The sequence below is a fragment of the Balaenoptera musculus genome, chromosome 17 (assembly GCF_009873245.2).
Source record: "Balaenoptera musculus isolate JJ_BM4_2016_0621 chromosome 17, mBalMus1.pri.v3, whole genome shotgun sequence".
Taxonomy (NCBI): Eukaryota; Metazoa; Chordata; class Mammalia; order Artiodactyla; family Balaenopteridae; genus Balaenoptera; species Balaenoptera musculus.
Window position 1 is genome coordinate 77,769,311 of NC_045801.1, and position 23,312 is coordinate 77,792,622.

General features: G+C 50.3%; 1 protein-coding gene across 4 annotated transcripts in view; it reads right to left on the bottom strand.

The window, feature by feature from the left end:
• Positions 1-23,312, bottom strand: part of RGS20 (regulator of G protein signaling 20) — an 86,632-nt gene that overhangs the window by 41,250 nt on the left and 22,070 nt on the right. The window contains exon 2 of one of the 4 annotated variants that reach the window (XM_036830868.1): positions 18,000-18,309. In XM_036830868.1, the coding sequence (XP_036686763.1) occupies positions 18,000-18,309 (310 nt within the window). Of the gene's footprint in view, positions 1-16,341; positions 16,589-16,636; positions 16,766-17,999; positions 18,310-23,312 lie in introns of those variants that run through there. The other 3 variants (XM_036830865.1, XM_036830867.1, XM_036830866.1) reach the window with 3 other exon arrangements.

Genomic DNA, 23,312 nt, shown 5'->3' on the forward strand with positions numbered 1-23,312 from the left:
CTAGAGCATGACGTGGCGACGACAGTCACAGTCAGGGCCTCGGGGGGGTCTCTGAAGAGCGGGGGGGGGGGTCTCTGAGGAGGGGGCACCTGAGGAGAGGACTGTGGCGTGGCGTGTGGGGCGTGAGGCTTCTAAGAAGGAAGTGCAGCCACGAATGAGATGGGCATGTCCCTGGACCATGTGGGAAGTGCGGAGGAGGAGGAAGGATGGAGGCTGCTGGGGACAGGTGAGCACAGGTGAGCACAGGTGAGCACAGGTGAGGACAGGTGAGCACAGGTGAGGGCCAGGGAGGGGGGAATGGGCTGGAGGCCTCAGAGACCAGGGAGCTTGTGGAGGAAAGGATCAGAGCGGGGGACCGGGCGGGAAGAGCGGTGCGGTCCTGGCGCGGGGATGGGGTCTGAAGATGAGGTTTCCCAGGAGGTGCGGGCGGTCATCGCCAACTCCAGGGATGGCTGAGGTGGGGGCTGACGTGGGGGAGGGCAGTGGACTTCTGGGGTCGAGAAATCAAGGCGCAGGGAGACCAGAGTACAGCACAGGTCATTGCCAAGGATGCTGAAGAAATAGGAGAATGATGACAGGAACGGCGCTGGAGAGGAAATGATGGCCACATGCTAGAGTCTTCTACGTGAGGGGCAGGGACCCGAGGGCGAGCAGATACTGGAGGGAGCGGTACTGGGGCTTCGGTCTAGGACATGCATTCGGAAGAAGTGTTTTCTGTATTGTGGTAAACGCACGTGACAGAAAACACACCACTTTAACCATTTTTAGGTGTGCAGCTCAGTGGTGCTAAGCACATTCACTCTTTTCCAACAACCCTCACCTCCATCCACCTCCAGAGCCCTTCTTCTTCCCAAATTGAAACTCTGTCCCCATTAAACACTGACGTCCCCCCTCCCCCAGCCCCTGGCACCTACTGTTCTACTCCCTGTCTCTGTGAATGTGACTCTTCTAGGTTCCTCAGATACGAAGAATCGTAAAATATGTGTCTTTTTGTGACTGGCCTACGTCACTTAGCATAATGTCTTCAAGGTTCCTCATGTTGTATCCCGGGTCAGACCTAAGAGGGAGGGTTTTGGGGGAAGACAGTGAGGAAGTGTCTTGGAAATGGCAACGGGAGCAAAGAGACACCCATGTGACTTCTAGGAGTGGATGTAAATGGTGCAATTTCAGCAGAAAAATGTCCCCGATTACCAGGGCCGTGGGAGAAGCGCTGTCCTCGCAAGAGTTGCCACACTTCAGGGAGAGACAAGAGGGGAGGGACATTGGGGGACAATGTGGAGAACTAGGGGCGTCTTGCTGATGACTGACTGGGTCCCGGGGAGCACAGCGGGCGGGGTGGAGGGGCACCTGATGAGGTCAGATCACGGGACGAGCAGCGCTGCGCTGACCAGGACCAGAGACGCCCAAGGGGGGTTAACTGGGGGCTCCTGCATGTCTCGGGCTTCCAGCCCACAGCTGGGACTTACAGAAGGATCGCTGGAAAACATGAGCAATCGATCAAGAATTTTAAAAAGTCCATGTAGTGGGAACGTAGGAAAAGCCATCGTGGGCTTTCAAGTCAGAGGTCCTTCCAGCCTGACCTTTGCACTTGTGAGGCCTGGACCAAATTCCCTCACCTTTCTAAGCCCCCCGCCTCCTCATTTGTATGATATGAGCCACACTGAGATTTGATAGAAGTAGTGAATGAGAGAACGTACATGAAAGGTCTCTGAGACCATGAAGTGCTAATCCAATGCCATAATTATTCCTCTTAGTACTTACTGATGACACTTAATGTAAAAGACTATGGTAAGTCCTTAAATTGTGTTCTAAGATCATAAACAAATTGATCCTATGCCTTTGGGTCTATATTTGGTGGGGTCAACTAGCCAGGCCCCTAGCTGTTCACTCGCAGACATCTGGCACCTTGACCATTCACCAGCCTACAAGCAACCTAAACTGCCTCTGAGGGAAGGCAAGCAATGACCAAAATAGCGGAGAAAAGCTAAGGATGGGAGGACTAGAGAAGAGGGATGTACATTTGTTGGCTTGTCAATCAGAGCAAAAGAGCAGTTTTGTGCTTTCACTGGGGAAGCCCGAGGAAGGCCCGCTGGGGACGGAGCAGGAAGAGGTGTGGGTCCAGCCCTGGCTTGCCCACCGTCAGGCTTTGTGACCTCAGCAATCGGCCACCTCCCTGGGCCTCGGCTTTCTCACCTGCAAACTGAAGGAGAAAGATGCTCACTAAGCTCTTCTTGTTATTCTACGATGCTGTCATTCCCTGGGTGAACTATGCAAACATTACCAAATGAAAAAAGCCAGATAAAAAAGTCCACATATTATATGATTCTATTTATATGAAATGTCCAGAACAGGCAAATCTGTAGAAACAAAAAGTAGATCAGTGGTTGCCAGGGGCTGCAGGAGAAAGAGACTTGGTGAGTGACAATTAACGGGGGTAGGTTTCTTCTTAGAATGATGAAAATGGGAAAATGTTCTAAAGTGGATTATGGTGATAGTTACACACTGTGAATATACTAAAAGCCCTTGAGCTCTGCATGTCTAATGGGTGTGACCTTACATAAATCACTTGCCTGAGCTGAGCTTCTGTTGGCCAAGTCATTCCCACTTTCTGTTTCATGAAGTTCATTTGAGTCGGGTACAGTAGCTAATCGGGCATTGTTCATTTTGTTGGGTGTGACAGTGGCATTCCATGACTGACAGCTGAGACACATCAGAAGAGGAAAGAAAAATACCCAAGGAAGAAGGGAGAGAGAAGACAGCGGGGACCAGCGGCCGTGCTGGGCTGGTGTGCCTGAGCACAGAGACAATGCTGGGGAGACAGGGATAAGAGCATCCCACAGCGCTGGGGCGTGGTCCATAACGGGACCAGTGCCCGGCTCCGGAGGGAAATGCTACGTCATAGCCCAGAACCACGGTATTTATCAGAAATCTTAAAGTGTGTATTTGGGGGGGGAAAAGTGCCACGGAAATCCTTTCCCTGCACGTCCCAGTGCGGAATGCAGATGAACATGCCGGGCATGTTACGTAGCATCCCAGGGCTCTCCTCCATCGACCGGGTTAGCACCGAGGTCAGGAATGCAAGCTCTTTCCCTGGTTAAAAGCACTTGAGTGCTCTTTGGCCCAGAGAATTACAATATTTATAGTCTTTCCTACAATCAGCAGGGGAGAAGTGGGTTCCCAAAGTGCATCCCGAGAAACAGAAATGCGTAAAAGGTAACTACTTACATTTCAGGTTTTATTTAATGGAGAAGACAATGGGTAAGCGCAATTAATGCCACGTAAGCCCTGTGTTCAGTCTCGTACATATTTTATCTCTATCTCTGCCTTGAAAATCTAAATAAAACTAGAGCCTGCAGGGTATCGTGTATTACGCATGCTACAATGAAACCCTAAGAATGTGAATTGAAATTTCATGTGAACACAGTGAGAAGGCGGCCATCCGCAAGCCAAGGAGAGGGGCCTCAGGAAGAAGCAAACCTGCCCACACCTTGAGCTTGAACTTCCAGCCTCCAGAACCATGAGAAAATAAATGTCTGCTGTTTAAGCCACCCCGGCCTGTGGTATTTTGTTATGGCAGTCCTAGAATACTAATATAGTCAGGCATTAAATGATGTTAAAATATTGTTCATTTTGTTGGGTGTGACAAAGGTATTGCTATAATTATATGGATATCATATTTTAAAGTGTGCTTACTATAAGGTTATCATGTTTCTTTCTTTCTTTCTTTCTTTCTTTCTTTATTTTTGGCTGTGTTGGGTCTTCGTTTCTGTGCGAGGGCTTTCTCTAGTTGCGGCAAGTGGGGGCCACTCTTCATCGCGGTGCGCAGGCCTCTCACTATCGCGGCCTCTCTTGTTGTGGAGCACAGGCTCCAGACGCGCAGGCTCAGTAGTTGTGGCTCACGGGCCTAGTTGCTCCGCGGCATGTGGGATCTTCCCAAACCAGGGCTCGAACCCGTGTCCCCTGCATTAGCAGGCAGAATCTCAACCACTGCGCCACCAGGGAAGCCCCTATCATGTTTCTTAAAAGTAACATTCGTTTTTGTTTTAACTGTCTTTAATCAATAACATTTATAATGAAGCTTCCTATCCTTGCCCCTAAATTATGAGCTGGAGCTGTGGAAACTCTTACGGATGAGGCGGCCTTTCCTTCTCACAGGTGAGAGCAGGAACTCAGCCGGTGCTCCGGAAGCTCGCTGCACTCTGGCCCAGTCTGCTGGGGCGCTCCCGACCCACACTGTGTTTGCGGAGCACAAATCTCACACACGGCAGGCCTGGATGAATATCTGTTGGTTGAAGAACTTCTTTTCCACCAGTTACAGCAGATGGGTTATGAAATGTATTAGTGTATATGCAAATTAAGGATAATAAAAAGGTACAAAAAGGCATGTTCAGAAGTAACTAACTAGCCTTTTCTACTCTTTTCAGGTCTGTCTGGGCAAGTTTTCCCTCTTTGTCTCTTTTTTCACAGATTCTACTTTTCCCCACAGAAAATTCTCCATGATCCCTTACTGAATGGTAGCGTTGGGCTATTCAGACTTTGCCTCACGTACATTATTAGTTAGAATTTTCATCTATGACGATGATCCTATTATAAATGATATGAGATATCCAGCTCCCATCCTATTTAAAGCTTTTAGGCTGTGAGTAATTTGAATCCCTAAAAGCCTTCAGCATCTGAGCTCTCATCCCCAAAACCTTTGTGTGTATCACTTCTCTCTGGCCCTTCTTCATTGGTACTTTTGGGGCTTGTTAACTGTCATTAAATTTTCCTGTTAGCATGAAAATGCTAAATGTTGAAATGGTGGATACCAAAAGGAAACTTGTTAGATCCTTCGATTTTATTTCCTATAGGAGATTATCTTTAATTGGATCTTTGGCCTGTCCTTCTGAATTTTTACTTTTTTTTTCCTTGAGAGTACATTATTTTTCTAAGAAATGTCATTGTTATTGGTTGAACTTACTTTCACACAGGCGGTTTCCTACAAGAACCTGGTAATACTCCACACTGACATCTAGGTTACAGATCAGAGGCAGGCCCACATATTCTGTAAAGGACTGGAGAGTAAATACGGTAGCCTCCGTGGGCTCATTACAGCTGTCAACTGCCCCATCAGCCCCAAAACTGTCACAGACATCACCCACATGAACGCGTGGGGCTGGGTGTCAATAAAACCTTATTCATGGACACCGAAATTCGAATTGCATAAAATTTCTGTGTCACGAAATGTTCTTCTTCTATTTCCTTCCCCCAACGGTTAAGAAAGCTAAGAACTACTGAGCTTCCGCGTTGCTGAACACCTGGAGGAGCTGGGAGGGTGGGGCACCCAGGGAGGGGGGCAGCTCTTCGCCCCTCCCCCAGGCCTTGCCCTCCTTCCATTCGGCCGTTCCTGAGTTACTGATACCCTCCTCCCCGCCCAGCAAGAAGGGAACCTGCCAGGGCTGCCACTTTTCCCTGTGTCCCCAGCCTGCAGGCCCACACCATCAAGATTTTGGACTTGCTAAGTTTTGTGAGCCAATTCCTCAAAAGCAATCTCTCTCTCTCTCTATATATATATAAAATAAGTAAATAAACAATGTTTAAAAATATAAAAACCTTTCTTAGTGCACAGCCCACAGAAGGACAGGCCGTGTTCTGGCTTTGGACATGGGCCTTAGTTAGCTGTAATAAATACACAGAAATGCTCAGCAGACTGTTTACAGCGTGAGAAAAGGAGGTGCAGGTTCTATGGCAGAAATAGCCACTGGATAGGCTCCAGAATTTCCCGCCACGAGCCCCCGAAGTTTAGCGCCACAGCACAGACTCACGTTTCCGCCTCTAGCCCCCCGCCAGCCCCTGCTTTCAAAACACTCCAATCCAGCTGTCCCCTGGCATCACAACTGGAGCTCTCGTGGACGTCTCAGACTCCGGCGTCTAAACGGGCTCAAGTCCCACCCCCTGCCCCCGCTGTTTCCTCCCCTGTGGGCTTCGAGCCCATCCACGGTGCCCCAGCCACTCACATCCCAGGAGTCGCCTAGACTCTTCTTTTCACCTCACTCATTGGTAAGCTTGCGCCCTCCTCTCCAAACCCACTGCACACCCTCCAAAATGCATCTCCCTCTGCTCTATCCCCCCCAGATTTTTGGCTACAGTGGCAGAGGTGAGTAGTTGCAATAGAGACCACATGGCCCTCAAGGCCTAAAATAGTTTTTTTTTTTTTTTTTTTTTTCTTTTTTAAATTTATTTATTTTTTGGCTGTGTTGGGTCTTCGTTTCTGTGCGAGGGCTTTCTCTAGTTGTGGCAAGCGGGGTCCACTCTTCATCGCAGTGCGCAGGCCTCTCACTATCGCAGCCTCTCTTGTTGCGGAGCACAGGCTCCAGACGCGCAGGCTCAGTAATAGTGGCTCACGGGCTTAGTTGCTCCGTGGCATGTGGGATCTTCCCAGACCAGGGCCTGAACCCGTGTCTCCTGCATTGGCAGGCAGATTCTCAACCACTGCGCCACCAGGGAAGCCCCTAAAATAGTTTTAAAATAGAATCCAGACTTTGTTAGTCCCCTCCTGTGGCCGTCAATGGTAATGCATGACACCAGAATAAAATCTCAACTCTTTTATCAGAGTCTGCTTTTTCCCCTAACAATCTCCAACGAATGCACAACTTCCCCTCGGCCTAAATGGGCAAAGGTAGCGGTAACCACACCTTCTGACTCCATTTACTCTGTGGAGCTGTCCCCACGCGGACCCAAACCCGCGCCGTCTGGCTCCAGGCACGGGTCCCTCTCAACACACGCACAACAGCACCCTTCGCGCCACAGCTGGCACAACAGCACCCTTCGCGCCACGGCTGTGCGCAGGCTACGGTCACACAGACTGGGGTTGTTCTGGGACGCCCGTCGGTGGTCTGCTGCCGATCAGAACGGGCTAAGGGACAGGCCAGCACACGGTCACCCTAGTTCCATGCTGCCTTCGTGCTCCCAAGACAGCTCCCGGCGCCCGGGCCCATGGGACGTTTTTGTCTGCTGTTCCCAGGGGGTGTGTGACAGGATCTCTGCTCCTCAAGGTTTTGGTTTTCTACACTTTGCACCAAAATATCTCCTGAATTTTAGGGCCCCACGCCCTCGGCATGAAGGGTTCGACGGCTACTGTGGTGAACAAGCAGCTCTCAAATTGAAATGGATTGAAATGTTTAATGGTGATGCATTTTGGGCTCTTTGTAGGGAACCACAGCCATTCGGTTCTCCTTTGGTGAGACCACATGAGGCAGTCAGACGCGGGGATTTAGGAATAAAACCCCCATCCTAAGGGATGCACAAAAAGCCTCATAAAGGACCAATTTCCATTAAAAAATTATCTCTATGTAGTCTCCTGATTCTCAGACTACTTTTGATAGATTTTAACAAATATGTGCTCTACCTAAGTTAGAATTTATAGTTTTATTTCCTTCATGATTTTGAACAGATCATTAGAAGATAAGGGAAAAAATAATAGGTCTTTTGCGGGTTAGTTTATGAGATGTGCTTACCACGAACAGGTGAGTTATGCACGTTACTAGATTTTGCATACTTTTTTCATACCTCTTTGTGCCATTGTATTCACCCTCCTTTAACCCAAATTTATTCCACCTGGTCTGGTACGCTGTTCAGTCGTTTTTGTTAATAAGTACTTCATTTTGCCAAAAGAACAGTACAGAACTTCCCAGTCATTTAAAGGTCTAGAAATAACTTACTTGCTTTAGCGGAAACTTAGCTCTAATGAGAATTTGATAAATTCTAGGTTGTTGTAAACTAGACCCCATAATTATTATTATTTTATTTTGGCCTCACTGCACGGCATGCAGGATCTTAATTCCCTGACCAGGGATCAAACCCGTGCCCCCTGCAGTGGAAATGCAGAGTCCTAACCACTGGACCGCCAGGGAGGTCCCGAGACCCCATAATTCTTGTGCCTTGATTTAAACCTGCGTACAGATTGTAAAGAGTGCAGTCAGATGCTAGACCCGCAAAGCTGGCTCTTATCACGCTACAGAACTAAACACAGATGCATCTTGGGCCTCAGGGATGCAGGCCAGAACGCTGTCCCACTGGCTGGGGAGGGGGCGGGCGATCAGGAGAGGCCTGCTACTCTAGAACCATCCAACTGCCCCCGGGACTACTATTTCCATTCTAAATTTAGAGTAGAACTTAATTGTTTCCATATATTAGTGAGGTCTTTTTTTTAAAAAGAAACAAATGCTGAAGTCAAAATAAAAGAGCAGAGGGGTAACAGGAAATATACTGTAAAAATTAATTATATTTAAATAACATGGAGATAACATTAAAATTACTCACAGACCCCACAGACTCTCCTCTGCAAAGATCAACCAGCTGTCCTTTCCAGAAAATATTGTTAGCCTTTTCTTCATATTTCCTAATATGGTTTTCTTGTTGCCAACATCTTATAATAAACCCTAGTGGATATAATACCAAGTAGCTAGATGTGAATTTTGCTGAGAGCAGACTACTTTGGATGTAATTCTTCCTGCCATTAAAATTTATTTATTTATTTATTTGGATTTATTTGGTCTAAAAAAACAAAGATTTTGGCAAAATATGAATGCATAAACTTATTTAGTAATATTTTCATAGATATTAAGTCATAGGTATAGGCCTTTCATATCAAAGAACTTTTTTCAGCACCTTGTTTGAATGGTAAAAGTTTTAGAATCCGTACCAGATATAAATATATCAAAATGTGTGTTTAAAATCAGATTATCCATGTTCAGGGGCCTAAAATAATGATGGATAAATATTAGAGGAATAATGATAACAGCTACCACTTAACTGAATACTCTCGTGAACGCTCTACTGTACATTTCTTGTTATAAAGTAAGTGTAATTATCCCCGTTGTACATATTTGGAATCCGAGGCTCACAGAACTAGCAAGCAAAGTCAAAATTCAAACCCAGTTCTCTTTCATTCCAGTGCTCATGCTTTTTACATCACACAACTGCAATCTGAAGCAGGAAGAGTTGCAGGGAGTATAATGTACTTCTTTTCCTTCTAACATTTTTAAACTCACAAAACATGTATTGCATTTTATATTCATACACAGCAAAATTTTGAATGTTCGTTTTCTAAATTGCATTGGAAACAAATGATACTATAGAAAGATAAAAAATGTGATTCCAAGATAGAAGAAAAAGAAACTTAATTCAAGAAAAATGGTAATAGGTCAGCTCCTGAGCAACAACTAAAAATGTTAGATGGATAACTGAAATCCCATTTCTAAAGACATCAAAGAGCTGTGGAGGCAAAAAGGCTGAATTACCTAAAGTGTCTGAGGGAGAGCTCCTCCCCAGGGAGCAGTCTGTCACCGTGTGTCTCCTTCCCTGAGGGCGTATGTGGACTCTGGGCATGGGCTGAGGCTAGAGTCTCAGATGGGAGAGCACATCTCCCTTCAATAACAAGGTCTCCCTCAGACACACGGCTGCCTTCCTCGTGACCTTTACCAGACCGTGGAAGCCACCTGGGGAAGGCAGAGGCAGAAAGAAGCCTCTGAAGGTGAGACCGAGTCTCCTAGTCTTTCAAGACTGAGGAGATAGAAACCCGTTAGGCTCTAAATCCGAAGCCCAGGAGAAAACACCTGAGGAATGGGAAGTAACCGAGGTTACGTAAGTCTTACTAAAATTGCAACCCGTCCCAACCCATCTCAATAACTGTTAGGACTGAAGTCATTAGCTACTCATTCTCACAGAGCAAATCCCTCCAAGGGAGATTCCTTGCTGGTGGAAGATGTAATCCAAACCTACACGTTTTCTTTATATATGATGTCTACATACAACAAAAATTACTAGATATGTGAAGAGACAGAAAAATGTGATCAATGATTAAAAAACAAACAACAGGTACAGGCTCATAAAAACCTCAACACTGGATTTAGTAGGCAAGAATTAGATGGAAAAACTGATGAAAACATGGAGAATTTCATCAGAAAATTGAAATGTATTAACAAGCATCAAACGGACATACTACATTTAGAATAAAACAGTTTTTGAAATTAATGATCACTAGATGGTTTAACAGAAGACTGGGCACAGCAGAAGACAGGTCACGTGAACTAAAACACACGTTAAAAGAAAGTATTCAAGTTGAAGGAGAGACAAAGAATGGACAAAACCTAGGATCGAATAAAAGACATACGTATGATTTGAGTCTCAGAAGCAGGAGAGAAAGGGAGAAAACTGCTAAGAAGCAATATCTGAAGAGATATTGAGTGAAAAATTTCCAAAGCTGATGAAAGAGATCAGTTCACAGATACAAGGAGCCCAATGAATCCAAAGCAGGACAAATATAAAACCACACCTAGGCACATTGTGTTCAAACAGTGGCAAGCCAAAAACAAAGAGAAAAATTTTAAATGAGCCAGAGAAAGAAGATATGTCACCTTCATAGAAGCATGACTTTTCAGCAGAAACTACAGAAGTCGAAAGGTAATGGAATGAGAGTGTAAAGGCAAGACACAGATTGGGATTTGCAACACACACACAGATAGACAAACAGAGACACACACATTTTTGACAATAACTTATATCCAGCATATATTAAAAACTCTTACAAATCAATAAGAAAAACACAGACCATACAACAGAAAAATAGGTCAAAAACTTGTAGAGGCAGTTTACAAGAGAAGATATACAAATGGCTGAAAAAAGATGTTCAGCATCATTAGTAATCAGGGAAATACAAATTAAAACCACAATGCTAAACCTCTATGGACACCAGAATGACTACAATTAAATCAGTGGACAATACTAAATGCTGGTGAGGATGTGAAGCAATATATGTTGCTGGTAGGGGTGTAAGTTGGTTTGGCGTGTAAAAACCGCCAGTATCTAATAAAGCTACACATATACTGGATCTGTTACCCAGCAATTTCATTCCTGAGCATCCAATGGAAATCAGGGCTTAATGTTTATCAAAAGACATGAATAAGAATGTTCACATTAGCATTATTCACGGTGGAAACAACTCAGACGTCCTTTAGGAGTGGAATGGAGGGACTTCCCTGGTGGCATAGTGGTTAAGGATCCGCCTGCCAAGGCAGGGGACACGGGTTCGAGACCTGGTCTGGGAAGATTCCACATGCCGCGGAGCAACTAAGCCTGCGAGCCACAACCACTGAGCCTGCGCTCTAGAGCCCGTGAGCCACAACTACCAAGCCCGTGTGCCACAAATACTGAAGCCCGCGTGCCTAGAGCCCGTGCTTTGCAATGAGAGAAGCCCGCACACTGCAACGAAGAGCAGCCCCCGCTCTCTGCAACTAGAGAAAGCCCGCGCACAGCAATGAAGACCCAACATAGCCAAAAAAAAATAAATTAAAAAAAAAAAAAAGAGTGGAATGGATACGTGAACTGGGGTGTATTCACACAAAGGAACACTGCATTGAAAAATAACAATATATGCAACAGTGAATGAATCTCAAAAACATAATGCTAAGCTAAAGAACCAGCTGCAAAGAATATGTACTGTCTAATTCTAGAAGAGGTTCAACACCAGGCACAACTAATATGTGGTTTGGGAACTTACAACAGTGGATACCTGTGAGTACTGGCTGGGAGGAAGCAAGAGGGGATGTTATGGATACAGGTTGAGAATATCAGGTATCTTGATCTAGAGCAGTGGTGAGCCCCCAGGGCACATTTGGCAATGCCTAGAGACATTTTTGGTTGTCATTTCCAGGGATGGTATGCTACTGGCATCCAGAGGTAGAGGACAGGGGTGCTGTTAAACATCCTGCAACGCACAGTTCAGCCTCCCACTGGGAGGCAGTCAACCCAAAATGTCCACAGTGCTGAGGCTGAGAAATCCTGATGCAGATAATGGTAACACGAGGGTAACTGAGAACGTGTACACTTTACTATAACTTATAACAAACGAAGTTAAAAAAATCAGGACTCTCACAAAAATAGCTATAGTTCCTCACTGAAATTTAGAAAATGTACATGAAACTTCGTTTCCATTTTATAAATAGTCTAATTTATTAAAGAGTCCTAACCACCTGAACTTGCCAGGAATTGCATTAAGCCTGGAAGCACTAGACTCTTTGTGTGCAGTCCCTATTAAATGGAAAAAAGTATCTACACCTTTCTATATAGCAGGAGATGCACAAATTAGAATCTGGGTTATCACAGAAATGGATATTTGTAGAAACACAATAAGGGTATATGGTAAAGTCCATACATCTGGGTTTCTCTTGCATCCACTACAATACAAATAGAGAAAAACATACATGTACTTTCAAAAACAATAGTCTCATAACCTTGATTCCAAGGATAATAACTTCTTGCCATTAATTATCAACAAGACTTTTACATAAATTAAGGAATCTACTGGTCCCTTAAATCTTATTATCACCACACCCTGAGACACAAAAGTCACTTAGAAGGGTTGGGTAGGGCATGGGTTGCACAATTCTTTCCAGTGTCTTGCATAAACGGAACAGCTATACAAGCCTGTGTGGATCTAGCCAAACAGCCCCAGAAGGGCTGGAAGTGCTGGGAGTGTTGCAGCCTTAGAACGACGGGCACCACAAACTCGTGTTCTAGCTCTGGAGCAAATACCGTCCAGTTAACATCAGAGGTGATAGGGGCACAAACAGAGACAAAGCAGAGAAAAAGATGTTTCCCTCCACTTCACCGCTGGGCTGAGGTGCACGTGGTCAACCCAGGACCTCAGGAAGTCCAACTGCTGGGTGACTTTGCGTGAGATGCTGTCATCTAAAATCCAAACACCGATACGTACTTGAGAAGGATTTTACAATGTAAAGTAAAATTAATTAATAACTAGAAATCGAGCATTCCCAAACCATCAAGGTCAACTGGCTGTAATAATCACTGAAATAACTCGAGTGAAATATCACTGCTGGGCAGCAGAGCATATTACTGATTCTTCACAGATGACTCCTCATGCAAATAGCTGGAATCTAATCAGCAGGAGTCTGTGAATTCATAATCACGGAATATCACCTTGGGCACTCAGTCATATCAGGCTTGGCTGTGAAGAGCTGCTGCAGAAGCCCATTCAATGGTACTGGGAACTGACTCACCCGGTGCAGCGCTGTCTAAACTCTCGAACTGGCTGCTCAAGGTAACATTCAGGGACCATCTCAGAAGTGCTGGGTAGTCAGTGACTCACTTGTACTGTACTAAATGCTAGGCTCTGACTCGGCGTGAACCCTGTTAGTTGCTGCTGACACTACAGGTATTTGAATAGACGCTCACACTGTGAGTTACCTGTTTGCTGTACAGAACACCAATCGGCAATGTTGCCAGTTGAACAGTGATTCATGTTAGAATCGTAATGGGACCTGACTTGATATGTGTGATTTCAAAACTCAGTTCTGCTGGACTGGCTTGGGAGCCTGCTAGAAAGTCACTCCCCGCTTAATGCCCTGGATTTCTGTCTAAGAACATGTGTCCAGAGAGGCAAAATCAAGGGTAAGACATAGCGCTCACGACTGGAGAGGACCATGGCTTCCTTCTTCAAGGACGCAGGCACAGTTCCTATAAGTGCCTTCCCTGGCAGACACAGCATTCCTGTAAATAACTTTGCAAGGCCAGACACGCACGTGAAAGGCTCTGCCATGTAATTTCTAAACCACTTATGTGAGGTCTGGACCTTTAAGCCACCAGCTGCATCTTTTCATGAAAGGTGAATGTCATTAGACGGCCACATGCAGAAATGAAAAAACAGCAGAACTTTCGGAAGTGCTGTTCAAGTGTCTGGAACGAAACCAGTCACCTGGCAATTGCATTAAAATAAGAAAGCTTTTTTTCCTTTTTCATGCTTGCTTGTCTACAAAATCTGGAATAATAAAATCTCCTGGTATGTAATCTTGACTTTCCTAAAAAGCTCTCTTACAGGAACCTTCAATTTTTAAACATTTAAGAAAAGCTCAAAACTGATTTCTAATGTAAAACCGCTGCAAGGGATTAACAGAACATGCAGCCAAATGTGGGACCTTAAATTCTAACGCTGGCTCTACCTCTTGCTTGATCTGGGACCTTCCCATACCTCAAACAAGTCATGTGGTCATATCTTCTGATGTGAGGGACCATGATAAAGTGGTCGGCCAGCAGTAGCCACATTACAGCCCGGCCTTTCTTATGTCGTTGATATCACATGCTTGTATATTTTTTCCTTATATCATACCTTCTGGTTTCCTATTTGTTAAAGGTTCATAAATCTGCAGTAAACAGGAAATCACCTGTGTGGTGTGTAAGAGGCCTGGGCAGAGTCAGAAGACCTAATTCTAATCCCATTTAGGCCTCTATTTAGCTGCAGATATCTGACCTTTAACCTCTCTGAATGTTTCCTCACCTGTAAAGTGAAGGAGGTACATAAGTAATCTGACTTTTATCATTCTATATTTTTGATATCAAGGGCATTTTGGCTAAAATGTTTACAATGATCTTAGAGAAGTTAGCATGTCTAGCTCCTAAGTTTCCACACTCTCTTAAGTAAAACTGACTCAGGGCAATATTTTAATGCAGACATCGGATTTTCTGTATATACCATGACCTAATACGTAGTTTTAATGCGTATGTTTTACAAAGTGAAATATTTTTAAGGTTAGAGATAATTTTCTTAAAATGCTATTTGAATCATTGTATATACTTCATAATTATTTGAAATAAAAGGGCCCAGATGATGTAGAAATGTATTGTTTTTAAATTTAGATACTGATATAGAAAACATTTTCTATTTTTCTAATTTTGACGGACATCTTCTCTTTCATCACGTATACTCTTTATAACAAACAAAATGTGCATTTTGTTCCTGATCTTTTAATTTTGAAGTCTACTTAGCCAATTTAGCACCAATACAGTAACAATAGTAATAGTAACTTTTGTTTGGTATGTGTCAGAGCTCTGCTGTATTAATTTACTGAATGCTGGCAGCCAACCTGTGAGGCAGGTATTTTTCTTATCCCCATTTTACAGATGATAAAACTACGGCACCGAGAGGTTAAGCAACTTGCCCGAGGTCACACCGCTAGGCTGAGATTTTAATCTAGACAGTTACTGAGTCCAGGGCTCTTACCCATTACGCAATATTGCCCCTCATGTGCGATACTGATACTGATACAAAAGACGCCACTTAAGGAACAGGAGATAAACCGGACGAAACCCAGTAGAAAATCAGGTTGTGAGCAAAAAACTAAGAGTTTACAGATAGAGTCTTTCCATGACACAACTCCTTTGCCAAGTCTGGGGAGGAATTCACACTATTTCGTGAACTCGGACCCCTGTTTGGTCAGTTCCACAATCTGGAACCACCAGAAGTGAAAGAAGCCAAGCCACGCAGGGGCCCTGCGACCTGCGCTCCAGAGGAGGGGGGACTGACCCAGGACGGTAACGAGACGGTGCAGAAGCTCCCCGCCTCCGGGGCCACCGCGAGCTCCCGCGGGCGAGTGACTGCTGCTGGCCGCCCGTGGACGAGGGGCGCTCCGCCCGCGCTGCGGGCACCGGCTGCGGTGGCCGCAACCCGCGCCCTCCGGCCGATCGGCTGGGCGGGGGCGGACAAAGAGCGCTCGGCCTCGGCCGGATTCTCCCGAGGAAGGGATGTGGGAGCGAGTTCCCGCGGAGCGCCCGCCCCCTCCCGGCCAGAAACTCGGCCTCGGCGCTCACTCCTCCACCCGGCCCGCCTAGGGGGCGCGGGGGGCTGAGCTGCTGGCGGGGCCGCGTCCCCCGCCCCGCGCCCGCGTCCTTCGCCGCCGCCGGGCTCGCTCCGCGCCGCGGCCGCCCGCCCGGGCTCTCTCTCCTCGGGCGCTGGCGACTCCCGGAGGCTCGCAAAGCCGCTCAAGTCCCCGCGCGCTGCCCCTCCCCAGACCCCTCCCCCGCCGCCCATCCCTTCCCGCCCACTCCCCCCGCCGCGGGAAGGCCCCGGGCGCACCAGCCAAGCCGGCCGGAAGCCCGCCGCCTCCGCGACCCCTCCCCCGCCCACTCCGCCCACCCCTGGGGGAGGGGGAGTCGCCGCGCCCGCCGAAGCCCAGTCCCTGCCGCGCGCCGCCGTCCCGGAGGTCCCCGCAGCCCGGGCGCCACACTCGTTCCAACTTCCGAGCGCAGCCCCGAGAGCGCGGAAGACTCAATCGCCGGGTTCCCGCAAGAAAAATACCCGCGGCGCCCGCCTCCCCCCCCGCGCCCCCCTCGGCTCGGGCAGAGCGTGGGGACGGTTCTGTCCATTCGGTTTTCCGAGCTTCAGTGGCGACACCGAGTCAGGCCCCCGGGGTCCGCGGCGGGCGCCCGCTTCCCGCCCGACTCCTCGGGTCCCCGCCGTAGTGGCGCGTCTCCGCGGCGATTCCGGGAGCGTCTCCGCTTCCTTCCCACCTGCGCTCAGACCGCCCGCCTCCGGCGCCCGGGGTTTCCCAGGTCTGCTTCGGGTGTCAGTAGCCCACCCACTCGCTGGCGCCCGGCCACAGAGGTCGAACCGTGCGGACGCCCCGGCGGAGCCCCTTGAGACACGGTCACACCCCAAGCCCCGCACGCCCTGCACGCTGACCCGCTCCCGCCACCGTGGTCCAGCCCAGCGTGCGCGCCCCGCCCGGCCCCGGCCACCTCCCGGCCCGAGGCCACAGGGCGAGTCCGGGAGGGAGAACGGGGCGTTGAGGAAGTGGCTACTCACGCTTCCACGGTCAGCCCCGCGAGCCCGAGGGGGAGCTGCGGCCCGCGCGCCTCCGTCCGCTGTGCGCATGCGTCCCGCGAGTGCCTTATTTTTATGATAATTCTAGGTGCTGCCCTCGCTACGCCCGCGATCGCTCTCCGTCTTTCCTGTCGCCTTCTTCTGCCCCCCGCCTCCCTCGCCTCTGCCTCTCCCCGCCCCTCCCTCCCCCCTCCCCGGCCGGGCCACCCAGGGCTCGCTTCCCTCCCGCGGCGGCGCGCTCCTCTGCGGCGGGGCTTGGGGCGGGGGGCTTGGGGCGGGGGTCCCCATCCATGCCGGGACCGTGGTTCCCTTCTTCAGCCCCGGGTTAGGAAGTACCGAGAGTGTGGGCGCCGCAGAGCCCCCTCGGCTCTCCCTATGCTTGGCGCGCGGGGGCCGAGCGGACCCCCGGCGTGCGGGAGAGCGCGCTGGGATCTTGTGAATGGAGCGGGCGGGGGGAGGCACCCGTGTGTGCGCGCGGGGTGCGCGGCGCGCCGGGGTGCTCGTACCCGGAGGGTCCGGCCGTGGACTCTCCGCCTCTGGAGGCCGGTCCCCACCATCTCCCTTTCCCCGGGGTACTTCTCCAGCTCTACCCCCGCCCCACCCGGCTGCAGCCTCCGCCTCCGGAGGTACCAAACTGGAAAGGGGTTCCTTGCCCCCTCCCCGCCTGCCGGAGCCGAAGGTCCCACCTGGCTGGGTGGCGGGGGGGTTGGCTAACTCCCGATTCCGGAGTCCGGGGAAGGGGGAGACCCGGAGGGTGGCGGGAACCCCGCCGCCGCCCAGCTCTGCGGGCACGGAGCCCTGGAGCCCCCGGTGTGCCCTCGGGAGACTTGGTCTGACCTCCGGGCCGTGCGCCCGAGCTCGGCGGGCTAAACTGAAGCTGGAAGCCGACCTGACACTAAAATAACATCACGTCATTTCCTCCCTGGCCTCCCGAGCGCGCGGTAGCCGGGGGCTGGGGAGTGGGAGCGCGAGGAGGGGGCGGAGGCTCGTCTGGGGGAGGCTTGGAGGAGGGGCAGGAGAGCGATGCGTGAGTTCGAGAAGCGGCTTCGGGGAGGACGGGGGCTCCCTCGGCCCCGTTCCGTAGGCTCTGGGAGGAAGTGGCCCGAGAAGAGTAGCTTCGAGGGTCTCCTGGGGGGAGGGGTGTCCGGCGGGCCGCCGGCGCCTTTTCCGTGAGCGTTCTCGGCCGGGTCTCGACCTTCCCACCCGTCCCCCTCCCCTTCTCCCCTTGCTGGCGGGATCCCCTGCTCGCCCCACGTGGAGTGGGTCAGTCGGGGTTAGGGAGGAACCCGGGAAACTGGCGTCCCGCTGAGGCCGCGGATTGGGCGGCGGAGACCACAGTACTCACGGGCATGGGCGAGCTCTGCCCGGCGCCGGCGTCCTCTTCCCGGGGCAGGCGTCCCCCTGGGGGTCGGCCGGGCAGTGCCAGAGCTGCCCTGAGCAGGAGCGAGAGGCGGCCCGGCCGCTCCTCCTGGCCCGGCGCGAGCCCAGCGGCTGGCAGGGCGGGGAGCAGGAGAGAGAAGTCCGGGCGCCGCCGGGGAGCCCCAGGAAGGGGTCGCTGGAGAAGGTGAGCGAAGAAGCGCGCGAGGCCGGAGAGCGTGCCGGAGAGGAGGCCGAGCAGCTTCGGGGCAGCGGGCGAGCTTGGGAGCTGTGCAGGGCCGGCGGCGGGCAGGGCGAGAGGAGGGGGAGGAGAGAAACAAAATCACACACCGTCACTGTCGGGTCTCGCTACAGACTGAAGAGAAGGTGCAGAGTGCCAGTTACTGCGGCATTTCGAGGCATTACTTTCGGGGTGCAAGAGAAGGTCGGTGAGAGCAAAAGAAAAGGCCTCTGCTTAGAAGGGGAGATCCCCTTCTCTCCTTTCTCCCCTCTCTTCCCTGCTTCCCCTCCCTCCCATTCTCCCCCCACCCCTTTCAAACTCCTTGCTACTCAGAGTGTGGTCCCTGGGCCAACAGCTTGGATAATACCCAGGAGCTTGTTGGGAATGCAGAACCTCAGACCCTATCCTGACCTGGTAGTGCCCAGAGCTCTACCAGAAGTTGGTATGAGGTTACTAGGTACTTGTGATAGGTGTCCAGGGGAGGCTTGGATACAGGCAGAAGACTGAGGGGTCCTCAGGCTGGCGGAAAAGGGACTGGCGATGTGACTTTGGTTGTGCTGGGTGCGGGGGTCAGGGGAGACCAGGACTTAAGAGCACAGTCTGCAGGCCCCCTTTCCACACTCGCTGTGTCCATCTTATTTCCACGAACACAAGCCTTTCCACCCTCCACTTGTTGCTTGGGAGAGCTAAGCAGCCGAGGTTAAGATAAAAGTATTATTTTCTTGGAAAGCATAGGGAAACATTAATTTAGAAGTCAGAGGCCCAGGGGTCTAGACTCATCCTTGAAATGAACTCCATGGCAAACCTTGGGAGATTCTTTATTCTTTGAGTTGGTCTGATTCATTTACGAAGTAAAAGATTGAACTCAGTGGCTTATTAATTTATTAATTAATTAATTTATTTATGGCTGTGTTGGGTCTTCGTTGCTGCGCTCGGGCTTTCCCTAGTTGTGGCGAGCGGAGGCTACTCTTTGTTGCGGAGCGTGGGTTTCTCATTGCGGTGGCTTCTCTTGTTGCGGAGCACAGGCTCTAGGTGCGGGGGCTTCAGTAGCTGTGGCACGTAGGCTCAGTAGTTGTGGCGCGCAGGCTCCGTAGTTGTGGCTTGCGGGCTCTAGAGCGCAGGCTCAGTAGTTGTGGCTTGCGGGCTCTAGAGCGCAGGCTCGGTAGTTGTGACGCACGGGCCTTAGTTGCTCCGCGGCATGTGGGATCTTCCCGGACCAGGGCTCGAATCCGTGTCCCCTGCACTGGCAGGCAGATTCTTCACCCCTGCGCCACCAGGGAAGTCCCTCAGTGGCTTTTTAAGCTCAACCGCCTCGTTCAGGCTCTCGTTTTGGAGCTCTCAGGGCTTCTTGGTCCACTAATACTTAGTGAAGTTACAAACCGGAACCTAACTCAGCCAATCCAAACAGCCCCCTCAAGCAAAACAAAAAGGCAATTTAAGCTGTTGGTGAAGAGCGAGAGAAGTGGTTGCCAAGAAAAATGAAGGTGGAGGCGGGAAGCCGCGAAGGCGAGGGACCGGGCGGCGAGGCGCGGGTCCCCGGGGCGCGGCTGCCGCTCTCCAGGGTCCTGACGGCGGGAGCGGCCTCGGGGGCTTGGCGCGGCCCCCACCCCGCTCGGCCGTGGCCGGGCCCGGCCTGCTTTCTTCCGCCGGTGGATGTCTTGTGGGAAGCGGGTGTCGGAGGGAACGAGGCAACCTAGCAACCCATTCTCATGCATGAGGCCCTTCCTGGGCCGCCGCCGGCCGCGTCGGCTGATTCGTCGTTCCCTCGTTTGTATGCTCCGGGCGAGAGTGGAGCTCGCTTTGCATTTCCGAGTAAGTTCACACTCTTTCGCTTCCCCTCATTACCTTTTCCTGGAGAACGGGGTCGTTCGCCCGGTATGTTCTTTCTCCGCGTGCAGACGGGCCTCTCCCCTCCCCCGCTCTCTGGACAGGCGCCGCGTTTATTTCAGGGGTTGGAGCTGGGAGCCCGGGAGGCTCCTGGATAAGCGCCAGCAGCTCGCTCGAGGGGGAAATGAGCGATTCGGAAAACGCTCGGAGCGGCACTCGGCGCCCAGCGGCTGTCTCCCGGGGAGGGCCGCCCGCGCCGCGCCCCTGGCCGGGGGTGGGTGGGAAGGGGGGCTCGGCCGCGGCGGCGCCCCTGGACGCGGGCGGGCCGCTGCTGACCCCGTGCGCACCTGCGGGGAGCGTGGGCCGTCGGCCGCGTCCGCTCCAGCGCGGCGTCCGTGGCCGCAGGCACCCCAGCGGACGCGGCCCCCGGCCGGAAGGACCGTATGCTAAGGAGGCCCAGAGAGAAGCGCCGCGGTCCCCGGCGGCCCGGAGTTTGACCGCTCCGCCCGCGGCCTTCCCGACCGGCTTCAGGCACGCGCTGCACGAGGCGGAGAGCGCACGCCCGGCTGCCGGGGCCCGAAGGGCACGCCCCCGGCCCTGCGTGGGTCCCGGCATTTGCGTCTCCAGCTCAGGTTTCCGAATGGTTTTCCGAGAACGTGTGAACCTGTAACCTGACTCTCCCCCTCCCGCCCCAGCCCTGCTTCCCGAGCCGCTCGATGCCCCTTGCTGGGCACGCTTCATTAGGCATCCCGCTGCGCTGCTGCGCTCCGAGACAGAGACGCTTGGGAGGGAAGCCGGGGAAATGTTCCGGCAGAAGGGAAGTCCCAGACTCAGCCCCAGAAACGCCAAGCCCGGCTCCTGTGCGTCTCCGGAGAAGTCCACCTTTTCCTCTTCCCTGGCGTGGTCTTTTCCCTCCGGATGAGTAGCCGGCTGCCCAGTTCTGTCTCCTGTCTCTGCGAGGGACGGAGGCTTCTCTGACTGGCGGGGCTGTGAAGCATGACAGGTGTCGGGTGCTGAAACGCGTCCACTTCCTTCGGTCGTTCTAGCAAGGTCAGAGCACGGAGTGTCAATGTAGCCCCAAAATTCGGTCTGAGCAGAGGACTTCAGCCGCCGGCGGTACTGATCACTCTAGAAAGCCCTGCCTTCCTTTCAGGCCAGATTCTAGTTGACGGTCTGAAAGTTTCAAAAACTTAGCCGCCAAAGGGAATCATCTTGGCATCCGTATTCCTGAAAGCACTGCTCCTTAGGGATCCGGAAGACTTAGGGAGTACCTTATTCTGATCGAGTGTCCACTCGCCTAGTTGATCATGTTGGTTATTGAACCATGCAGAGGAGAAAATCACCACACCCCTAATCAATACCAACAAAGTCTCACCCCTTTAAAAGGCAAATCGAAAATTTTTCATTCACCCCTAAATAGTACCCTTTCATAAAGGAAACCTCCATGGCAGAATTAACCCACTTTATTACCAAAACATTCTGAGAACTTTAGAATTAAAATCACAGTCAGAATGGAAATTGAAATTAGATTTAATTTTATGAGATGACCTATTTTTTCCTGAACTTTATTTTAAAAAATTCTATTTTGCTGTGGTTTAGCCGTACTATACATTTTAATTTTCTATTGTTTGGACAAGTCATTTTTCCACTTGGATCTAAGAATCTAATTCAGAGTGACTGAAAACTATAGAGGCAAATCTTTGCTTGTGCTGACTGTAAATCATGCAGATTGGAAAAGCAACAATAAATAAGAGAAACAGACCATGGATACTAGAGTCACAGGTTAATATTAATTTGAGGCCAACTGAACAATTAATCAAACGTTTCTATTAAGGTTCACTTAGAATTTTAATGTTGCTAGTGAAAGTACAGCTGGTGAAAAGAGTACCTCTGCAGCTCTTAATTACTTCTGACTTCATTCTCTTAATAACTTTCTAAGGTTTATGGGGAGGTGTCATAAGGAGATGTGGAATGATGAAGCAAAGGTAATGAGGAAGGTGGGCCATGAACAGAAGTGGAGTGAACCAGAAATGAGGGCCACTTAGGTGACATGTGTGTGTGGGGAAGGGAAACACTCCCAAGCTCTATCTCTTCTATTTTTGCTGAGATAACGGGGCCTTCTGCCACTCTGCTGGTATTCCAAACCAAGTGAGGAGCTCAGGACAGGAGGTGGGTCTTTATTTGAATATATCCATATATTTATTTGAATTACATCCCAAACTGAACTCTGATTTTCCCCTCCAAACTTTCTCCTCCTGCAATCTTCACCGTCTCAGTAAATGGCAACTTGATTATTTTAATTCAGGTCAAAAACATTGGAGTATCCCTGACTCCTTTCTTTCCTTCATACTCTTCAGTCAAATCCAACTGCTTCTCATATTGTCTTTTTTTTTTAATCTACTTTTTAAAAAAATAAATTTATTTATTTATTTATGGCTGCGTTGGGTCTTTGTTGCTGCGCGCGGGCTTTCTCTAGTTGCGGCAAGCGGGGGCTACTCTTGGTTGCGGTGCACGGGCTTCTCATTGCAGTGGCTTCTCTTGTTGCGGAGCATGGGCTCTAGGCGCGCGGGCTTCAGTAGTTGTGGCACGCGGGCTCAGTAGTTGTGGCTCGCGGGCTCTAGAGTGCAGGCTCAGTAGTTGTGGCACACGGGCTTAGTTGCTCCGCGGCATGTGGGATCTTCCCGGACCAGGGCTCGAACCCGTGTCCCTTGCACTGGCAGGTGGATTCTTAACCACTATGCCACCAGGGAAGTCCTGCTTCTCATATTCTCTTAACACAGCTGTCACTCTGTGTTATAGACTGAATTGGGTCTCCCTCAAATTTGTATGTTGAAGTCCTGGAACCCCCAAGACCTCAGAATATCACCTTATTTGGAAGTAGGGTCGCTGCAGATGTAATTAGTTAGGATGAGGTCTTGCTGAAGTAGGATGAGTCCCTAATCCAGTATGACTGGTGTCCTTATAAAAAGGGAAAGTTTGGACACAGGTGGCATCTTGAGGATTCTCTATGTATAGTATCATGTCATCTGCAAACAGTGACAGTTTTACTTCTTCTTTTCCAATTTGTATTCCTTTTATTTCTTTTTCTTCCCTGATTGCCATGGCTAGGACTTCCAAAACTATGTTGAATAATAGTGGTGAGAGTGGAAATCCTTGTCTCGTTCCTGATCTTAGAGGAAATGGTTTCAGTTTTTCACCATTGAGAATGATGTTTGCTGTGGGTTTGTCATATAT